This window comes from Sciurus vulgaris (assembly GCF_902686455.1).
Source record: "Sciurus vulgaris genome assembly, chromosome: 14".
Lineage (NCBI taxonomy): Eukaryota > Metazoa > Chordata > Mammalia > Rodentia > Sciuridae > Sciurus > Sciurus vulgaris.
Genome location: NC_136475.1, coordinates 77,955,236 through 77,977,800, shown reverse-complemented (window position 1 = coordinate 77,977,800; position 22,565 = coordinate 77,955,236). Strand labels below are relative to the sequence as shown.

Below are 22,565 nucleotides of genomic sequence, written 5' to 3'. Positions count from 1 at the left end.
TTAGAATGGCTTCCACAGGCCCGTTTGCCTCTCAGACGTTGGCAGCCACGTTCCCTCTGCCACACAGCTCCCTTTGAGGATCATCTCCAGTCTCCATGGCAACTGCATGTCGGGAGACAGTCTGCTCTGGTGCTGGGGCTTTGTATTAAACACAATGAATTTAAATTGGATGCTCGGCAGTGAAGATAATCATTCTGGATTAGAGGAAGCCTGGAGCTCCTCATATCATAATTTTAAATGTTGGCACAATTCTCACTTTTTAGCCCCATAATTCAAGCCCCAGCCACACCTGCTCCTCTGGGGTCTAAGCTACAGCTAGGTTCCATTTCTCTTGGACTTTTCTCTAGTCTTTGACCAAGAAATCTTGGAGCTGGGGACACATTGGTCAGGCCAGGGCTACCACAAGCTCAGAAAGGGGTGACCTAATGCAAAGGAACCTAGAACGCTGAAGTCAGAGGGACCCTCATTCAGTCTGGTTGAGTGATTTCCTTTGTGCCTGTTTTCTTATCTGTAAGATGAGAAGAGCAATCTCTACTCATCAAAGTCCTGTTTTAAAATTTTTATGTCCAATCGAATATTCATAACGAAATTTCCCATTTTAATCATGGCTAAGCATACATTCTAGGGATTAAGCATATTCACATTATTGTACAGCCATCACCACCGTCCCTCTCCGGGGCTGTTTCAGCTTTCCCACCTGGAACTCTGTGCTCATTAGATACTAACTCTGCTCCCTCCTCTCTCTGGCACCCACCATTCGTCTTCCTGAATCTATGAATCTGACTACTCTAGGCCCCTCATATATGTGGAATCATACAGTGTTTGTCCTTCTGTGACTGTCTTATTTTCACTTAGCAGAATGTCTCCGAGGTTCATCCATATCAGAATTTCCTTCCTTCTCAAGGCCGAATAATATTCCATTGTGTGCATAGACTACATTTTGCTTTCCCATTATTCATGGATGGATACTTGCGTTGCTGTTTTAAATGCTGAAACACATGAATGTACACTTAATCTGATTGAATCCCTGCTTTTAACTACAAAGTCTTTTTGAGGATCAAATAATAAATATTAAGAACCCTGCACATAATAGGCCATCAGCAAGTGTTAATTCCTTTCCTGAAGTTAGACCTAGGAGCTCCTGGTCTGATGATTTTGGTGAGGGAGGTCACTTCGTGCTAACAGGCTGCTTCTGTACCCTGGGACTTGCTGGCCTGCCAGTCTGGAAATTCATTCATTCTAGAGTTTAAGGAAATGTCTTCACCATGGAAATGGGCCTTATGTCTCACTATTAAAAACATGCAATTGATATTCATACATTCCTACTTCCAAAATGAAAAGGAAAATGTCAGGGCTGTCGCATATACTTCCTCATCTGTGACTATTTTAAGTATACCCTTGGGAGACTCTGAAGCAGGGTTGGATGGCCCCAGGCAGGTAAGCTCAGTGCTTAGCTACTGATTCAGCAGGATCAGACTCAGTATCACAGGAGAGTGTGGGGTTTGGAGTAAAAATACCTGGCTCTCAGTGTTGGCTAGTCACTGAAAAGCTGAGATGATGGCAGTGTCTGCCTCTCATGGTGTCTGGAGGTTAAAAGAGGCAAGTACTTTGTTGCACTGACCATGCACTCCTGAGGAGCTCCATGCATGTGGCAGAAGGGCCTTGAGCTGCTTTTGCAAATCCTAGAGATTCTCTTTGGGTCTAATTCATCTAAAAGCTTCATTTGGGGAGTATCTACTTGCTGCCTTGGAGCCCTCAGGGGTGAGGATCCCAGGCCTTGGAACCTTCTTTCCCTGCGGGGTCCTCTCCAGGCTCCAGTCAGTGGTTCTGCTGCCAGCCTTGCTGCCTGTGCGGTGGAGAGAGCCAGCTCTGTGTGTAGAGGAATTTGTGGCAGAAGGGACAGGGCTGGGAGTCCTTGGCCAGTCTCCTCCTGACCATGTAGGACCTGGCTGCTCCACAGTGTAGCCAGCAAGCCTGCTCCTTATTAGCAAGGCTGCTTGGGAGGAGGTGGTAAGAATTTCACACACAAATCACAGAGCTTTCTCTCACTTGGCAGCAGTGGCTGTTGCAGGTGGTGTGGTACACACCTGGAGTCTACCTGTTGAGCAGGAGCTGGGATAGGATGAAATCAGTTCTTCCTGAGTACATGTGCTCATTGTCCTTGACACACAGAAGAGGCCCTGGTCTGCTTACCTGTGGGGAGTGATGGCTCAGGGTTCTGGGAGGAGCTGCATCTTAACCTCAGCCCTCCTATTCTTGAAGCTAGTAAGTATAGGCAGTGTCTGTACCTTGTCAGGAAGGCAACTTTAATTCCATGACCCTGTGCCAGCCTGGGCTTCCTCTGGGAGTATCCTTCCCAGTCTCCCTCCTGGTCTTGTCTTTATCTTGACTCTCACCAGATGGTCTTCTCATCCAGCTCTCAGGGAATCTGTTGCTGACGGCTCCCATATTTATAGCTACAGCCTAGACTCCTCTATGCACCACAAAAGGTCCTCAAACTGAACACACCTACCACTGGGATCCTCTCCATCCTGGCCTGCTCCACTTCCAAAGGCACCTCCTTCAGGGCATGGCCCCCACATTCATTCCAGCCAGGCTTCCTTGCCCGAGTCAGAGGATTCCTGAGTGAACCGCCAGGACTGCAGTCCAGGTCTGTATCAGTCAGCTTTTCATGGCTGTCACAACTACCTGAGAAAAACAATTTAGAGAAGGAAAGATTTCTTTTGGTTCATGGTTTCAGTCCATAGTTGACCAACTCCATTGCTTGGATGGAGGGGAGGCAGAACATCATGGTGGAAGGGTGTGGTGGAGGAAAGCTGCTCAGCTCAAGGCAGCCAGGAAACAGAGGAAGGGAAAGAGAAGGAGGGGCCAGGAACAAGATGCAGTCTTCATGCCCTGAGTGACCTACACCATCCAATCATGCCCCCCCCCCCGCCCACGGTTTCCACTACCTCCCAGTGGTCCGTTTGTCTTTCAGTTGATTAAGCCACTGATGAGGTCATGATTCATTTACTTCCCAAAAGCCTTACCTCTGAACTTTGTTGAATTGGGAACCAAGCCCTCAAACAATGTCTTTGGGGGAACACCTTCATATTTAAACCCTAATAGACAGCCTCCAAACTTCCCAGCTTCTTCCACCATCACCTCCTGCCCCCATGCACCATCACAGAACTGAATTACATTTCTAGCAAACTCAAGAGTGCAAATATTACTTTCAGCCCCCACCTCGAAACCCTTCCCCATTTTGTAACCGTGCTGCTGGACTTCTGCCTGAACCCACCCTGTCAGCTAGCCCAGCCTAGTTCTACCTTAGCTCCTGGCTCACAGCATACCACCTTGGCTTGAGCCAAGCCCTGTGACTTCCTCTCTTGTTGACTATGCAGGGCATTTTCCATATGGTTGCCCTAAACTCATCTTGACTCAAACCAATATTCCTGGTTTCCCAAAACCTTCTCTTCAGGAATTTGACTTCTTTCCTATTTCAATTCTTTTTTTGCTAGTGCATATTAATGATACAGAATAGTGGCTTTCGTTGTGGTGTTCTGGGGCATGCATATAGCATTTTGATCATTTCCAACCCCCCATCACCTGCCCTTCCCCTCTCCCTTCCCCTCCCTCTCATCCCCATCCTCTTCACTAACAGTCTCCCTTCTAAATTCAAGTTGCCTCATTTCCTATTTTTGCTAAGAAGCTCTCCTCCATGTGACTTGTGAATACCTACCCCTTTATCCACATCCCCTCCTCAATGGATGGGAAGAAGTCTCCCAGCCCAATACATACTAGTATCAACTCTCACTTTCCTCATCTGATCAAGGGGAATAATGGCACCATTCCACAAGGAGCTATGAAATTAAACACACACAGAGCAGGTGCTCAGTGATGGCCCTAGTTATCAGTGATTTTCACCTCTACCTGAATATCTGTTAATGAACCCTTACTTCAATATGTCTAAAAACTCCCCGCCCCTAAATTTGATTTTATCCCCTGAGACTGTTTTTCAGACACTTTTAAAACTCCCACATTATTTATTTTCACCACCTCCTCCAGGAAATATGCCCTGTTTTTAGTCCGCTTTTTCGCTGCTGTGACTAAATGATCTGACCAACGCAATTACAGAGGAAGAAAGGTTTATTTGAGAGCTCACAGTTTCAGAGGTCTTAGTCCACAGAAGGCTGGCTCCATTCTTTGGGGCTGAACATCGTGGCAGAAGAGTGTGGCAGAGGAAAGCAGCTCACATCATCAGGAAGCAGAGAGAGAGAAAGAGAGAGAGTCTCCATTCTCCAGATACAAAATATATACCCCAGAGCCACACCCCAATTCCAGTCTCCTCCAGCCACACCCTACCACTTTAGTTAATCCCACCAGGGATTAATTCACTGATTGGGTTAAGACTCTTACAACCCAATCATTTCTCCTCTGGACCTTCCTGCATTGTGGGGGACACCTCGCATCCAAACCATAACATGCCCCTTCCATCTCAGTCCCCAAATTCAGGTCTGTCATCCCAACACTGCCATTGAGCTTGCACCCACAGCCAGCTTTCCGTGGTCTTCCTCTGCCTGGAAGCCTGAGGTCCATGAGAAGGCCATCCCAGGGAAAGGAGAGTGGCCAGAGTGCTCTCAGCACATGAACTCCTCAGCCCACACTTCCTGAACTCCCTCATTACCATACTGATAAGTGTCCATACTTAGAAGTTGACAAACTTATGGATTAGATGGAATCCAGGTTAATCAAAGTCCACACACTTGATTCTTAATCAGATTTGCATCCACCCAAACTAAGCAGGCCCATTCTCTGTCCTCTGGTTTTGTCCCTGACTGTGCCACACCACCTCCTACCCTGGGTGTCATGCTCACCTTCCAGCTCACTGCCTCCTGGTCTGAATATGACCTTTCCTTCCTCTGGCCTTCTTTGAACTTGATGTTCGCCATCATTACTAATATTATCTTGTGCTCTCATAGTATTTGGAAGTCATTTTTGTTAAAAATTAACTTCTTTCCTGCCCTGTTTGTGAGTTGGACTCTATCTTCTCACTTCTTCCAGAGCACCTGTACTCAGTGCAGGGGCGCACAGTGGGTGCATTAGTGCTGCCTACAAGTTATGCTGTTGTCAACAATCACCACAGTTTACCGGACTCCTACTATGTGCAGGTACCAGACTGGGTGCTTTCCATGCATTGTCTCATTTAGTTCTCATAGTAACCCCATAAGGAATATTATCCCAATTTGTAAAATGGAACTCAAAGTGAGTAAGTGACTTGCTCAAGGTCTTACAACTCATAAGTGATGGAGCTGGGATTTCAACCTAGATCTTCCTGCCTTAAAGTCTCACTCATGTCACTATACTAGTTTGCTTCCAAATATAGCATTAATGTGCTTTAAATAGCAGGCCAGTTTAGTATGGAAAGTGTGACTTTCCTAAAGTATGTTGTGGATTGAATGCTGCCTGTTTCCCCTGAAGACAGTTGAAAGAATTAAGTGTGAGTTTTAGACCTGGTAACACTTAGAGTGACAGCACTGAGAAGTCAGGAGGTGGGACCATGTCCTAGAAGATGTGGCCCCAGAAGGTCGGAGTGGAGAGTAAAAGGAAGTTCAGGAGTGCAACCAGTTTGTCAACATGCAAGTTAGAGAACCCATCAGCGGCAGGATAAACGCAATAGGCTGCTAATTATCACTCAAGATAAGACTTGAGAGTTGTATGTGGCCAGAGGGGACAGTGAGAATGGCCTCGAGGAATGACGATGCAGCACTTGAGTGTCCTAGAAGAAGCTGTTTTCTTCAGAGAAGAAAGACCTTTGATAAGAGAGGGTGGGGGACCCAAAGAGGATGAAGTAGGGATCTGCATCCCAGCAACCTTGTCAGGGAAACTGATCGACTGTCCACAGCCCCAGTGTGAGCTGGTGTGTTGTCCTGGTCACTGTGTCAGCCAGTGTAGATGGTGAGCTGGTGGAAGAAATGGATAATTTACAGGGCTTGTGCAAGAGGAAAACGTGGAACTCCTTTTTTAGTTTGGTGTTTGTTTGTTTGTTTGTGCTAGAGATTGAACCCAGGGATGTAGCACCAATAAGCTACATCCCTGGCCCTTTTTATTTTTTATTTTGAGACAGGGTCTCACTAAGTTGCTTAGGGCCTCACTAAGTTGCTGAGACTGGCGTTGAACTTGCAATCCTCTTACCTCAGACTCCTGAGTTGCCCTGATTGCATCATAATACCTCACTGAAGCTCCTTTTTTAAAGAAAAAATTATTAAGGATTTCCAGATAGTGACTACAGAACATTAAACCAAACTCAGAGCCTTCCAGAGTATATGAAGGTCCATGAAACTGACCCTGGCTGGTGGGCTTGTGTTTCAGGATGGGAAGGGTGTTTGTCAGGCATAGTTTTAACTACCATATATACATCATCTTGCTTGGTGATATGCTCAATTCCTCTTTATGGAAGCTGCTAACACCAGGCCTTCCAGAGGACCAGTAAGCAGAAGACAGACGATGAAGGTGAAGGAAGTTACCCCAAGCAAAAGAAAAACTACTGAGCTGGTACATTTTTCCCCCTCTTGTACTTAAGGATGATGTGAGCAAAAAAATGGAAGATAATTTTAATATGAAAAGAAAAAGAAATGGTTCAGCAATTCTCAGAGAACAGATCCATCTGAACAGATGATGGCTTCCCCAACTGCATTAAGAGATGCAGACATGTCTTTATTCCACTGACTAGTTTATGAAGCATATCTGCATTCATCTGCTTCCTATTGCTATAATGAAATACCTTAGGCTGCATACTTTATAAAGAAAAAAAATTATTTTGGCTCACTCTCCTGGAGGTGTGAGACTGAGGGAGTATATCTGGTGATGGCCTCCTTGCTGGCAGAGCTCTGAGACAGGCAAGAGATAGAGAATATTAGCATGTGTCTGTATATCCTCTGGTCTCTCTCTTCTTAGAAAGCCATCAGTATTTAATCAGGGGTTCCATCCTGAGGACCTAATGTAATCCTAATCACCTCCCAAAGTCTCTACCTTTGATCACCATAGTAGGATTAAGTTTTCATCTTAATACCTCACAATGAGGAGTACATTTCAACACCTGAACTTAAACTATATCCAAACCCTGACAAATCCAAATACTTGTCATTTGATTCTCAATGTAGTATCCCCCTGAGTTTCCCTTAATCCAGACATCTGGATCGTAGCAGATCCTGCTTTTTGAATTCCAGTCACCTCCTCAACACACACCCCTTTATCATGCACTTGTACGAAAACATGCTTAGAAAGTTCCTTCGCCTCCTCCAGTGGAAGAGAATCTCACAGAGTGGCTCTGACCCAACTGCCTTCTCAAAACAGCACAAAGTTTGTTTGCACCTTGACCCATTGGTTCTTGGCCTTGGAATAAGACAACCAAATTGTGGCAGGGAGGGGGAGGTTGCAGAAAGAGGAAGAAACTATTGTTCCAGGAGACTCAGAAAAACATGATTGGGTCTGTGGCAGTATGGAAGATGGCAAGATCAAAGATCTCTGTCCTGGTAAGTGAGGAAGTACCTAAGACTGTGAGGTCAGCAAGTAGATCACATCTGACCGAGCTTAAGATCTGAAGTTTCTTTCCAACTTGGTGAGCAGGGCCTGCTTGATGGAGACTCCTGCTTGCCCCACAATGGTCTGATGGACTTCTGAACCATAAAGATGGCATTTAGGAAAGGTCTAGGCTGAATTCTAGTATAAGGTCCTGCTCTTTGCTAACTATGTACCTGGAAATTGTGTCATTTGGATTACCATTAAGTATATGGGTGTTTTTAGGGAGCAAATGGAGCATTACTGAGTATCAAATAAATCCAGGTTTACCCAGCAGTGTGTCATAAATGTCAACAACAAAGTAAGGGTAACTCTTGGAAATAGCAAAATTAAATTTTGTACCCTGCCCAATATGTATAATGGTGTGCTATGACTGTTGGTTAAACAAACAGTCCTAGTACCCAGATTAAATATTCTGGCTATTCATAGAGATGTGAAGTCCTACATAAGAATAAAAATTGCCCACATTCATAGTGGGGAAGATTTAGCTGGAAAGAAATTTAAATTTTAAAAAATAATAACCATGGTTTGGGTTGGTGAGCTTGCAGTTTTGGTCAGCCACAGGCCCAGGAAGCCCGAGCAAGGCAGCTTTTCCATGGTTGAGTCTGGGGTGGTTGGCAGTGTGCACACCACGAAACTGCAACCCCACCTCCTGGCAGGGCACATTCTGAGTGTGGGCTCTGCTCATAGGCGCCCAAGAATGTTCAAACACCAGGTTAAATGCCCATGAACTCAGAAACAAATACATTCGTGAAGGATGTTCAGATCATGAATGAATTAAAAGGAATGAAATAAATTTTAAAGAAAATACTGAGTAAGAAATAAGCAACTTGCAAAAGGATATAGGCAGTAGGATACTTTTTGTGTCCATTTTTTTTAAAAAACATAGTAAAAGCATAAAAACATAGATGGAGGGATTTCTATCAACCTCAGAGAAGACAGGGTGGGAATAGAGAGCTTCGGTTGCATCAGAATTATTTCATTTCTTTTTTTTTTGTTTTAAGCATCAGGGTGGGGGTTCAGATGCTTTTTTAAATTTCATTTAAATTTTTTTCTGTGTGCTGGGATCCAGCTCAGGGCCTGGTGCCCCCTGAACATGCCCTCTGCCACTGAGCCGCATCCCCTCGCGCCCCCACTCCCCAACACACACATGGCTGCATATTTTTAAACAGTCCTTTTGAAAGCCTCGGGAACAGAGCTGGGCCATGCTCCAGGGATGATCTCTCCAAGGTTGGCTGTGGGCTGACACCACAACAGTCTGTCACATCCGTGATGTCACATTGCTGTGAAGACAGAGCCTGCAGCATTCATTCAGGGGTCAAAACTGCACATATTTTAAAAGCCAGCTCTGTGTGTCACATCTGAGAGGAGACAAGTGCTCATCCATCCAAGCTGTGGGCTGGGCTCCCAAGCCCCCAGCTAGAAGAGTGTGCTGACCCTGTGAACTCTTGTTTGGAGGCCTGGGGTAAAGGCAGGAGTAATTATTTCAGATACCTGGGTACCTTCCCAGATACTCTCCTACCCAGTGCCCTCTGACCCTTTCTGTACCCTGGGGGCTGAGGTGCAAAGGGGGCACACAGCTATTCCTGGATCACAAATGATACATGGAGAGGCCAGACCTGCCGGATGCCCCACATTGCCTCCAGAATTCTTCGACCCAGACAAGAAAGGGACTCTGGCCCAGGTGCTGAACTCTAAAGGATGCCACTTGGGCCCTCTGACAATTTGTACCCCTTCCTCTTGGGGCTCAGGGGCCATGTCTGCCCAGACCCACTCCTAGACCATTCTGGGTCCCTGCAATTCCCTGACAAAGTCCTGATCCCTTTTAGGCCTCCATAAATGTGAACTAGTACATGCATACTAAGCCCGGGGGTGCATTTTGCTGAGCTTAGACCTGTAGGCTGCAGGGTAAATCCAGGTGGACGATGAGGGCTGGGTGGGGCGGGCAGAGGCTGAGGCCAGCTTCCCCCTCGGTGTAGTTCAGTGAAGACCCAGAAAATTCTAAACACAAGCTTTTCCCTCTTGGTCGTCATATGGATATATTTGTCAAAGGATAGAATATACTCTGTGTAAGTTCATTAGCTTGCTCTATGCCTCTTGAATATTTATGGATTTGGCACATGCACCTTCTTTTCCTTTCTTGCCCTGGGATCCCCAAATATCAAGGGCACTGTATTGTTTTCAGGTTCCCTTTTTTCTCTGCAAGCCTACAGATGTACTGATAGGGATGCAAAGGAAAGCAATCTGGAACCACAGAAAAATAAAACAATTTAGTGTGTAAAATCCCAATGTATCAAACACCCCCATGTGCACCAAAAGCAAGAAATGCATTTCAGGACAAAATAGAGTACAACCACCTGCTATGCAGATGAATCAGCCTGGCAGGATCCAGCAGAATCAGAAATAGAAGCCAGCTAGTAAGCTACAATCTGCCTCGTGCTTCCCCTTCTCTCTCTCCCACCCATCTCTACATGTGTCACAGAACTACCACCCTCTGTTGGTTGCTTGAAGCCATGCAAGAAGTCAGGCCACTGAGGGCCCCCAAGAAGGCATGGAGAATATCCTCACTGCCCCAGTCACGTCAGCATAGACAAAGTTGCCAGATTTTTTTCATTTTTTGGTCATGCAACTAGTTCTCAATGCCTTATTCCCTAGCAGTATTTCTGAATTGTGGTCAAGGATTTAACTGAATAGAGAAGGATAAAATCATGAAGACAACGCCATTATGTTTTTTACTCATACCGAAAACAGGTGAACGCCTACGTTCTGAATAATCAAACACACACATCAGGACACTTAACCAGATCCATTCCATAAGTGACCATCTACTTGACTTTTACAACTGTCCAGCTAGGAAGCTGTCGCTGCGTGTAGACAAAGAATCTGCATCTCAGGAAGTTGCCTGGTTGCAGTTATCACCTATGAGGTAGCAGAACAGGAATCCAACCTGGAGTCCCGGTTCCAAATCACTCTGAGTTATTTTAATTTTAATAACAAAGTGTTGTTTGGGAACAACACATTACCTTAAACATAAACTCTGATGTCACCTGGCCAAATTTGTTTTTCAAAGTTGAAAGAAATTTCACTTCATGGAAGATATGAAATCAGTCAGCAAATATATAAAAAAAAGTTCAACTTCTCTAGCAATTAGAGAAATGCAAATCAAAACTAAGATTTCATCTTACTCCAATCAGAATAGCAATTATCAAGAATATAAGCAACAATAAATGTTGGCGAGGATGTGGGGGAAAGGTACACTCATACGTTGCGGGTGGGAATGCAAAATGGTGCAGCCATTATGGAAAACAGTATGGAGATTCCTCAGAAAACTAGAATGGAACCACCATTTGACCCAGCTATCCCACTCCTTGTTTATATCCAAAGGATTTAAAATCTACATACTACAGTGGCACAGCCACATCAATGTTTACAGCAGCTCAATTCACCATAGCTAAAATATGGAACCAACCTAGATGCCCTTCAACAGATGAGGGGATAAAGAAAATGTGTATACACACACACACACACACATATGATGGAATATTATTCAGCTTTGAAGAAAAATGAAATTATGGCATTCGTTGGTAAATTAATGGTGTTAGAGAATATCACGCTAAGTGAAATAAGCCAAACCCAAAAAAACAAAGGCCGAATGTTTTCTCTGATACACGGATGCTCATTCACAATGGGTGGGGGATAGGAAAGAATAGAGTTACTTTATATTAGGTAGAGGGGAGTGAAAGGAGGGGAAAGGGTATGGGGGAAGGAATGATAGTGAAGTGAAACAGACATTATTACCCAATGTACATGTATGACTGCATGATCAATGTGATCCTGCAATATGTATAATCAGAAAAATGAGAGATCATACTCCATTTATATGTGATCTATCAAAACGTATACATGCATTCTACTGTCATGTACAACAAATTTAGAACAAATTTTTAAAAATCAATTAATAAAAATAAAGTTGAGAGGAATTTGATATATGTTTAGTATTTTCGCTGATAGTATGTTTTATGATTGCAAGTGAGGCTTTTTAAAGATTTCTTTGAAAAGTAGAATTTTGTGAGACTGTGAATTGGATTGTTTTTCACTGATAAATGAAAGTCATCTAAAAAGTGCTATCTAAAGAAAAATAATGTGCTTGGAAAGACTGAAGACAAGAGATGGAGTAATATTGTTTCATGAAATGTAAGAGAAGAAAACACAACAAGAGATCCAAATTAACTTGTGGATTGGCTTAGGTATTTGTGTGTAACTAAATTAGCAAATGTTATAAATGGACATTTGATTATGCTTTACATTACATTAAATTAGATTATGGCATTTGATCATGTCATATTTATATTGGGGTCTACAAAAAGTCACCTGGGGAAGATCCTACCTGCAAAGTAGAGGTTGCCTTGGGCGTGGTGACACACTAAGTTGTTTTTCCAACTGAGGAATAAGCAGGCTTGTGTGCTGGTAATGATGAAGGAAGAGACGGAGGTCACGTACTGGCTTCTGTCCTTGGTACAACCACTTACGGTTTCCCAAGCCTTGCTGCCTTTGGTCCTCACAGCCTCTTGTGAGGTGGGCTCTGTGGTTGTCCTGAGTGTCCCTCAGCACCATGTCTCACCACATCAGTGACTTGGGTACCGGTAGAACTGTGACAAGACACTGCTTTTTCCTCTCTTCCTCAGGCAGCGCTTGTTGGAGGCACTACCATGATCATCGGCCACGTCCTGCCTGACAAGGAGACCTCCCTCGTGGATGCGTATGAGAAGTGCCGGGGTCTGGCTGACCCCAAGGTCTGCTGTGACTATGCCCTCCATGTGGGGATCACCTGGTGGGCACCCAAGGTACCACTGCTGGTAGAGTCCTCAAAGAAGGCTTGAGAGGTCTTGTGGGCAGAGGCCCATTTGGGCTCAGCCACCTGGGGCCTGGTTCTCTCCTGCCTGTGTGGGCACCTCTCCTACCACGAGTCTACCTACTCCCCCATTTTCTGAAGAAACTCACAAGGACAGCTGGTGGGTCTGCCCTTCTTAACCCATAACTCCAGTGAATACAGGGAGCCCCAGGCTGCAAAAGAGTCCGAGGCTAGAGACCCTCCAGAGGCCAGGCCTCGAGAACACTGGCTCCTTGCTCTGACCACAGGCGCTCAGCATGTTATGTGCACATGAGGTGTCACTGACCCTTGATGGGGAACATGCTGAATGACAGGCTGAGACAGTCAGGTACAGAGAGTGGTGTCCTGTTTGCACTGGGAGTTGATAGCATTGAGCTGAAGTCTCGAAACTGAGGGTCATTCGTGTCCTGGCTCAGCACCGCCTGGGACAGATGGCCCTGGGATGCTTCTTTCCTACAGGATTCTAGCTTTTACTGGGAGAAGACTTGAGTCTGCCCTGAGGCTGGTTCCCTCTGAGCCCTTTCTGTCCAGCTTCTGAGCCCATGTGATATCTGTGCCCTTGGCCTCTGACTTTCTTGTCCTCCCCCTTCTCAGGCCCAAGGGCCAGAGCCCAGGCTCCTCTCCCTGGATTCCTACTTCCTTTCTCTTTCAGAAAACAGGGTACAGGCATTTAGGTTTCGCTTCGTTGCTGGGGTTTTATTGCTTATTCCCCAGGGAAGTAGACAGTGCATTCATTCTTCCTTTATTTATCAAGCCCCAGGTGCCAGCAGTTTGGATGCCCCAGTACCATAGAAGTAACATATAAGTTTCACAAAATGTGCAGTTGTGGACCTTACTCTAAAGGGTCCGACCCCCTTCTAGATGGTAACTAAAAGCCCCGTTCTACTTCTGCCCTTGGGTTTTAGCCTTGAGTTGGGGGCTCACCCAGCCTTTCCCATCGTTTCTCACCCGGCACTTATGGGAAGCACTGGAGCCCTGAGCCCTCACACATGAAGGCCCCTTTGCTGGTACCAGGCAAATGCCTCCTTATCTCAGATGGTGTCTTCTTTCTGGACACCCCCACCTGGAGACCCTCTGCCTCCCACTGGAATTGGCCTGGAACTGAGGATCCATGCAGATTCCCAGCAGCATTGGGGCCAGATCAACCACCCCTAAAGCCCCCAGAGATTGTGGAGACTTTCACTCATGTAGAATTCTGAAGTCTTTTTTTTTATAACAAATATCATTTTATAATCACAAATTTTTTAAAATTTCTTTTAGTTGTAGATGGACATAATACCTCTATTTTGTTTTATTTATTTTTATGTGGTGCTGAGGATGGAACCCAGTGCCTCACATGCACTGGGTGAGTGCTTTACCACTGAGCTACAACCCCAGCCCCTAATCACAAAGTTTTAAGAAGAAAAGGAAGCACGCAATCTATCCCTCTCGTTGTTTCAGGGTTATTTCTTTCCAGTCTCTGGATGTGCTTTTCCACAGCAGCTCTGTTCACTCTTGTGTTGCTGCACAGGCTTTGTGAGCTTTGATGTTAAGGACCACCTAACATTCTGGCAAGGAGATGAACCTCAAGTTGGTTTCCTACTGTTAGACCAGTGTCGCTTCCATTTTTTTCCCTAACGTAAATAATGTTGGGATGAATGCCCTTATTTGCATAGCTTTGTTCATGTTTTATTTTGTTCCTAATTTGATTTTCTCAGTCTCTGTTTTTTTAGCATAAATATGCCTTCTTTATGACACTGCTTCCACTCTGGGGGCTGGAGAAAAGGCCATAGGAATAAAAGTTAGTTTTCCTACATTTATCAAGGAGGCTGACTGGCTTGGAGGGACAGACCCAGGACATGTCCACGTGAGAGGAAAAGCACACCAATCATCTAAGAGCCCAGCCAATAATCTAAGAGCACAGCTCCTGTCATTTTGTTGTTCTTGACAGTGTTAAAAGGCCTTAGGCATCCTCTTGGTCAGTTGACCTCACAGCAGCCTGGGAGTGAGAGGAAAGTGAGAGGCTGCCAGGTTGAGGGGAGTCATAAGGAGATTTGACTGCTGAACTGGGGCTGGCCAGTGTCCTTGCTGGGCCAGTGCCTGCCACTTTGTCTCTGGGATCTCAGTACTCACCTGGCATTGCCCTTCCGTTTAACTTTCCAGGTAAAAGCAGAAATGGAAACCCTGGTGAGGGAGAAGGGCGTCAACTCGTTCCAGATGTTCATGACCTACAAGGACTTGTACATGCTTCGGGACAATGAGCTATATCAAGTGTTACATGCTTGCAAGGATATTGGGGCAATCCCCCGAGTCCACGCTGAAAACGGGGAGCTTGTGGCCGAGGCAAGTCTGCAGGAGCAGGTGGCAGATGGGGATGGTATCAATGGGGACAATTTGCTGGGGCGGGGGAAGGGGAGTGTCCTGACCACCTGTCACTGATAACTGCAAGATTCAGGCAAAATAATTTTTAAAAAATAAAGTGTGAGATGTGAACACTATCAGTGCCAAATGTTGGTAGAAAATCCAAACTTATGTACTGTATATAGAAAACACCTCTCTCTTTAAGTCCTAGTGGCAAGATGTTTAAGGTCCATTATAGCAAAAGAATTTGGAACACCTCTTAGAAATAGTTTTCGTGAGATTTGACATACATACAGAACAAACAAGAATCAGCTTTCTATCTTCCTATACCTCTTTGAAGGAACTGAAATAGTATAGAGATCTATTCTCTGGTACCAAGAAGGATAGACCTCTGGGTTCTCCTGGGTTTGGAGGTAAGGTTGGGTCTAGGAGTTGCCGAAGATAGAGATTTATCTAGATTTCCAGTGAGAAAACTCTGACTTTCAAACCAATCAACAGTGTTTGTCTTTGGCATCCCTGTCCTGTTGGCTAGTTATGGAACTATATTTTTAAGAGAAAAATATTTGTTCTGTCATTAAAAAGAAAGAATCAGGACTGAGGTGTAGCTTGGCAGTTAAGAAGTGAGAACTGGAAGAACCTCACTTACTGTCTGGGGTGTTGGGTTTCCTCTTCGGAAGACAGTGTTTCAGAAGTGAGGCCCATGGCCACCCTGTCGGGGTAACTGTGTCTAACATATTTTTTGTCCCTTGGATTCGATATTTTCTTGTATCTCTATGATTCAGTTTTCTTTTGCTATTATGCAGGGTGCCAAGGAAGCACTAGATTTGGGTATCACAGGCCCAGAAGGAATTGAGATCAGCCGTCCAGAGGAGGTAAGAAAGAGCTCCTGTGTCCCCTGTCAGCTTTTCTCTATAGGCTCACAGAATCCGGTAGGATAGAAGAGATGTCAAAATTATAAGTCATATCACTTCCTCCCTGAGTGAAATTTCCTTCTAGAAGCTTCCCAGGGATCAACTTCTTCCATACTGAGGCCAACCTGACCTTGAGCTTCCTTGAAAGAGATAGTTGTGGGACATCATACATACCCTACCCCATTTGGTTCTGGGGAAGATGTCATCAGCTCCAGGAGTTGCCTTGCCCAAAACTGAATCAGGAGACAAAGAAACTGAAAGGGACTTTTTAGATGCTAGAAGGAAGTCAAACCATAAGCCAGGGACTTGGCATTTGAGGGATGAGATCCCATCTGAGGAGTACCTTGGAACCCTTCCCACCAGAAATGGAAGGCACCTGCCTGCCCATGCCTTCCCTCCTACTTACTCACTGAGATGGAAATTAAAAGCCCGGACAGTAGAGTGAATTGGACATGACTTTCCCATGTTCATATATGAATACACAAGTGTAACTCCACATCATGTACAACCACAAGAATGGAGAGTTATACTCCATGAATATTTACAGTATGTCAAATACACTGTACTGTCATGTATATCTAAAAAGAACAAATTTTTTAAATTAAAAAAAAAATTAAAAGCTCTGTTCTCCTCTGCCCTCTGATTTTATCTTTGTGTATAGTTTTGCAGAGTATTAACACAAATCCTCCTAGTCCCCCTACTAAAGAATTCTGCTCTGGAGGGACCATATGAGATAAACAATGCCTTCTTACCCTGTGAGTGTTCAGACATCCTCTGCTGTGTGTGAGAGAAAGTGCTTTTCCTTTCCTCAAATGCAGAGTGGTGGTTGGATGTCAAGGAGACAGGATATGTGGTCCCACTATCACCCAGAAGCCACGGTGGCCCACCTTCCTCCTGCCCTGCGTCTGTCCCCCACTGCCCTGAATATAGGTCCTGTTTGGGCACCGCAGAATTGGTAGAGGAGGCTGCACCAGATCCACAGCCAACCCCCTGAGGGTGCCTGTGAGAACGGGGTGAGCAGGGGTGTGCCCAGGCCTGCACCTGCTACGTCAGGTTACGTGAGGAAGGAGCAAGGCTTTCACTGAGGTGGTGACAATGGCAGCACCTGATGGTTAAAGGGAGGGTCCTCGGTCTGTGCCAGGGCAGAGTTGCTCCCCAGAAGCCATTTGGAAATGTGTAGAGATATTTTGAGTTGTCCCACCTGGGAGAGAGTGGGATGCTACTGGCATCTAGTGGGTAGAGGCGAGGTATCCTTCAATGCACAGGCAGCTCCTCACACAAGGAATTACCTCTCACCAATGCCAGTAGGGCAGAAGGGCAGAACCCCATCTAGGCAATCTCCAGCTTGACATCAGTTCCTGTTGCTCCTTTACTGCATTTCCAAGGTGGTGACGGAGAGAAAGCAGGAAGACAGGGAGAAATGAGACCCCAGGTTTTCGTTTGTTTGACTTTATTTCATTGCCTTTTAACTAAGCCCTGAGTCGCATCCAGCAAGGATGTGCATGGTATTCTAAGTCCTAAGACCCTTTCTCCGTGGGAGCAGAATTTGGGAGCCTGGTGCCCCTGGCCAGGCTCTGCCCCCTGTCAGCCCCTGAGGGAACAGCCAGCCCCTCCTGGCAAGGGCTTCCAGGCTGGTGTGGCTCAACGAGATGCTGAAGCTTGGCTCCTTCCTCTTCTTTGTTTCTGACAGCTGGAAGCCGAAGCAACTCACCGGGTCATCACCATTGCAAACAGGGTAAGTAGCCCAGTCGCTGCAGGGATCCCGTGTAGCCCCACTCTGCACCAGCTCCCAGGACTCAGCTCTGTTTGCCAAGTGGAGTGTTTGGAGTTCTGGCATGCATCCTGCTTGCCCCCAGCTCTCTCTTCCACCAACTTGAGCTAGCTGAAGCCTAGTTCATTGCTCAAGGGTAAATGGCCCAGGGAAACAGGGCAAGGTGGGGGGACCCACAGACGCTCTGCAACTGGAATCTGTTTCTTTTGGAGGAATAGGTAGACTTACAGCAAAGAGAATCATAATTAGACCTATGCTGTTACGTCATCATTTTCAAACATTTTTCCTTGGAGTAGTTCAGGGGAAAGCTCCCTCGGTGTTAGAAGGCCCTGCTGGAGGGTGGTGGGAACCTGCAGGGGATGGTGAAGGGATGGTGATGCCAGAAGTTCTAGACTCAGCCGTTACCTAGCCCAGCTTTTGACCACATGCACTCTGAGCCACCATCTCATTATATGAAGTCGGAATGATGATATCACTTGCTTTTCACAGAGTGGTTGTGAGAACAAAGGAGTCCAGGAAGGGGAAGCACTTTATAGACAGTAGAGCCCATACAGGTCATTGCTCCTAAGCCATCGCTGAAGAAGTCCATTTGGTTTTTTCAGATAATCTGACTACTGCCTCTAGAACAGCAGCTAGACCATAGTCAAGCCATGGTCTCTAGACCAGCAGTATCAGCCTCATTTGGCAGAATTAGGAACTTAGAAGCACAAACTCCCACTGAATCAGAAACTGAGGGTGATTCCCATCAATTTGTGTATTAGTAAGCCCCCCAAATTCTAATAGGGATCCTCCGCTCTGGAATGACCTGGGTCACTCAAAGGATATTAAGCAGGGAGGTGTGGTCTTAAGAATATGGGGTGCAGCCAGGTGCACTGGTGGCAAGCCTGTAATCCCAGGGGCTCAGGAGTCTGAGACAGAAGGGTCACAAGTTCAAAGCCAGCCTCAGCAACTCAGTGAGACCTTGTTTCTAAATAAAATACAAAATAGGACTGGGGATGTGACTCAGTGGTTGAGTGCCCCTGAGTTCAATCTCTGGTACTGCCCCACCCCCACCAGCCCCAGAATTAGTCAGTTGACTTATATCATGCACATCAAACCTCAGGCCAGTTCCTAAAGTCTTATATCCTCCTAATTTGATTAGCAGAGAAAGCATCAGAATAACATTTGATGAAACAGTTTCCCATTAGCTCTTTATGGGTCTGGCAGTTAGACAAGAACCTTATTTCATTATTGTGGCAATAGTTACTTTAGCAATTACCTCCTGATGGAAATTTACCCCAAAATAAGGAAAAATCTAAATAATGAAAAGGCAGCTTTTTGGTTTCTAGCTCAAACATATGCCCAGAGAAGTTAAGCCATGGACCCTAGCCACACAGCTCAGTAGAGGAAAAGCTAATCAATTTGACAGTCCAGGTCTGTTCACAAGATGGGTCTTGTCTGTCCTACACCCTGACCCTGTTGTATTTTGTTCTTCCCAGGGTTCATCTTTCTCCTGATAAGGCAGCCTGTAGACAGCAGGCATTGTAATTTTAGATAAAGGATATAATACACAACTATCTCTAGGTCATCATGTTTATAAACAGGAAGGTAAAATAGGAAAAACAGTCCCTCCCTTTAAATTACAGCCCAGGCTGTTGGATGGGAGAAAATGGGAGGTTCGAACTCAACAGTCTTGACTCGAGGTTGCCTCGTGGGTTGGCCTACCTGGCAGGATCTGCTACTGTTTGCCACCTGCTGCCTTCTTGCTGCCAGCCCTGCATGCTCAGCATAAGACTGTCACCTGGAGAGTGGGGTTGAGTGACAGGGAGGGAGGTACCCATTCCAGGACTGATTGTGCCAAAGTTAATTTGGTGCTTGTTACCTGTTCTGGGGTTGATGTTCCTACTTCCACTATTTCTTGTGTTCAGACTCACTGTCCCATCTACCTGGTCAATGTGTCCAGTATCTCTGCTGGTGACGTTATTGCGGCTGCTAAGATGCAAGGTGAGTGCTCAGGCTTGGGTGCACGTAGTGTTGTGGGACTGGAGACCTCAGGGCCTGCTAGCTCAGTGCACAGTGGGCCTGGCTTCTGAGGCCAGGCTGTGTACTCGCCCTTCCCTGTTCTCTGCTACTGTGGGCCTCAGAGTGCCCTGCCCTCGCTGAGGTTCATTCCTGGAAGTGGGCCTTCTCCACACATTTGTATGCGGCACAGCTTTACAGAAATGTCTGTCACCTCTCTGGGTATCTAAGTTGACTCATTAATTGGTGTCTTTTTGGTCTCAGATTTGACTAATGGTTGCCTCCACAACTACCATAAAACCCTGGGCCAATTCCAACGGGCATTTCCCGGAGCGTAGAGAGGGCCCTGGAGGAAAGACAGTGTTTGAGCCCAACTTCCCTTTCCAGCCATCTGGAGCCCTGTGTGCAAGCCCTGCAGGGCACTTGTGCAGCTCCCAGCCCTGATGCCCTGGCAATACCTGGCTTTGTGTCTGTGTGTAGTCTGTCCGGCACAGGGTGCTAGCAAAGGCCTAGTAATGGGAAACAAAGTCATGGTCACTACCCTAGGGATGTCAGTCAGAAGCAATAGCACCCCAGACTTCCACAGTTTTACCCTCTAGACCCAACCTTTCCCTCTCCGCTAATTGAAGCCCCTGGTGGGGTCCCATCTGGACTCTTGCCCCAGCCTGCTAGATAGATCGCCCTCCTAGCTCCCTGCCCTCTGGCCTTACTATGAATCTCAGCCCAGCAGTTCTTTTGAAGCTGCTCACAGCACCTGCTAGCTCAGAAGACAGGTCAGACTGCCCCTTAGCCCAGCATTTGTGCCCTGCATCCTGCCACCCGCCACCAAGCCTCAGCTCCCTGCTGCTCCCTTCACACATCCATTCCCTGGCCAAACTGGGCTACTCAAAGCACAGCTCAGTGCTGCCTGGCCTCAGAGTCTGTGTCCTGCTGTTTCCTTTGCCCAGAGTTAGGGCAGTAGAGAAGTCCCTGACTTGGACCAAGCCAGGCTTTCAATGCCCCAGCAAGCTTGGGAATGTCCCTTCCTATCTCTGCCTTTAGCTCCTTCAGCTGAAAGAGCTCAGGCCAGTGATCTCTTGGGCTCAGTGACTTCCAAGTTACCATTTTGCCCCTTTTTCTTGCAGGGAAGGTGGTGCTGGCCGAGACCACCACCGCACATGCCACACTGACAGGCTTGCACTACTACCACCAGGACTGGTCCCACGCAGCCGCCTATGTCACCGTGCCTCCTTTGAGACTGGACACCAACACCTCCACCTACCTCATGAGTCTGCTGGCCAAGTAAGACATTCCAGCAGGATCAGGCAGCCATGCAGGGGGTTCATAGGTCTTTAAGAAGATGTCCCAGAGGCCTGGAAACAGGTCTGACGTAGGTTTGATTTGGTTGTGCCCATAGATGAGTTTTTTGCATTGCCTGCTACAGAGCCCCTCGGGTCTCACTTGGCTTCTCTGACCACTTGAGAGAGAGCTTCTGGGGCACAAAAGGGAAGGGCGTGGCAGGGCTGAGAGCAGTGGCGAGTAGGCATTTCGAAGGACATTGATATCCACTCCAAAGCCCAGTGGGGAACCCTAGGATGTGGCCCAACACCCCATACCAGGGTCCTTTTTCTTTCCCTTGCGTTCACTCTTCTTTCTGTGCGCTTCTCTCTTCTTCCCCTCCTTCTTTTTTTCCTTCCCCCTCCTTCCCTTCCCACCGTCCCTCCAGATCCCTTTCCTCCAGCACTCTCTAGCACTGCCTTTCCCTGTTCCATCCTCATCCAAAGAAGATGGTCCACTGAACAATCTGAATTCAGTAGGGAGAAACATGAAAAGGTTTTAGAATCACAAGTTCAAGGCCAGTCTCAGCAACTTAGTGAGACCCTGTCTCAAAATTTAAAAAAGGTTGGGGAGGTGGCTCAGTGGTTGAGCCCCACTGGGTTCAATCCCTGGTACAAAGAAAGGAAAGAAAAGAAAAGAAAAAGAAAAAAAAGATTGTGTTTTGTCCCAGTAACTGCTTGCTGCTTCTTTCTCTCCTCTAGTGACATTTGGGGGAGGAGCCATTGCTTTCTCTTCACTTTTGGCCATTAAAGTCCCATCCATTTTAAAAGTCAGTTTCCTTTCCTCCCCTCTCCCAGCTCAACTCAAGTTGGAGTAGGTGGATAAGGGGAAAGAAAGGTCTTCCCCGCACCCAGGCCTGCATCTTTCCTTGCTTCCAGCACTAGTGAGCCCCCGGCAAGGCAGCTTATGACTGGAAGCTCTCAGGGCTTGGCCCACCTCCCCTGCCAGCACTCCTCACCCAAGCTAGGAGCAGAGCCGCCAGGCACTGCCCCAGCAAATACCCATCGCTCCTCTACACTCTTGAAATGCTCCTACCTGGCTTTGGGGTGGACTGGTGGAGAGCGTATGGGAGCAGTACTGCATCTGAAATGGGAGGCGAGGGCAAGACCCCAGGCTCCTGCATCCTGCAGACACTCCGTCTCCCACCCTATCTTGGGCTTTTACAGACTCGGGTGGGTCAGGGCAAAGATGCCTCTTCTAGGGCCATGCGAGGAAGTGGCGGGGAGGTGATCAGCTGCAACTAAAGGTGGTTCTCTCTAGATCATGGGGCACTTTACTCATCCCCGTCCTTGGTTTTCAGTCCTGGCTGCCAGCAACTGGAATCTCAGCACCTGACATCATGTTAAGGCCCTAAAGACAGCTGTGGGGAGGGGGCTTTCCATATGGGGGGAGTGAAGTCAGCAGAGTCTGGGGTAGAGGCACCATGTGCATCTCGGCCTCGTGGCAGTATTTTTACTCGGTCCTAAATGCGTTTCCTTGGGAAAAACCAACCCCCTTTTCATCGTTATCAACACAAAAAGACAGTTATCAACAACCCACTGTAATAACTTGGGCTTGGTTCCAAGGTCAGAGAATCTTTTGAAATGCCTCCACTTGGTACAAGCAGATTTACTGCAAAAGCAAAAGAGAGTAAGTGCCCCAAACCCACACAAATCAAGAATTATTAATTGAATAACTTCAGTTTTTATATCTAGCCTATTTTGTCCCAGCTTATTTAAATAAATTCTGTTCATTTTAAGAATTGTGATTTTACATGTTAGAATAGTTTGAAACCCCT

General features: G+C 46.5%; 1 protein-coding gene across 1 annotated transcript in view; it reads left to right on the top strand.

Annotated features, from left to right (window-relative positions):
- The window catches only part of DPYSL5 (dihydropyrimidinase like 5), an 86,413-nt gene that overhangs the window by 51,170 nt on the left and 12,678 nt on the right, over nucleotides 1–22,565 (top strand). Inside the window, exons 3-8 of the mRNA XM_079111236.1 lie at nucleotides 12,246–12,404; nucleotides 14,594–14,773; nucleotides 15,595–15,663; nucleotides 17,393–17,437; nucleotides 19,381–19,456; nucleotides 20,596–20,752. Of these exons, the coding sequence (XP_078967362.1) occupies nucleotides 12,246–12,404; nucleotides 14,594–14,773; nucleotides 15,595–15,663; nucleotides 17,393–17,437; nucleotides 19,381–19,456; nucleotides 20,596–20,752 (686 nt within the window). The remainder of the gene's footprint in view (nucleotides 1–12,245; nucleotides 12,405–14,593; nucleotides 14,774–15,594; nucleotides 15,664–17,392; nucleotides 17,438–19,380; nucleotides 19,457–20,595; nucleotides 20,753–22,565) is intronic.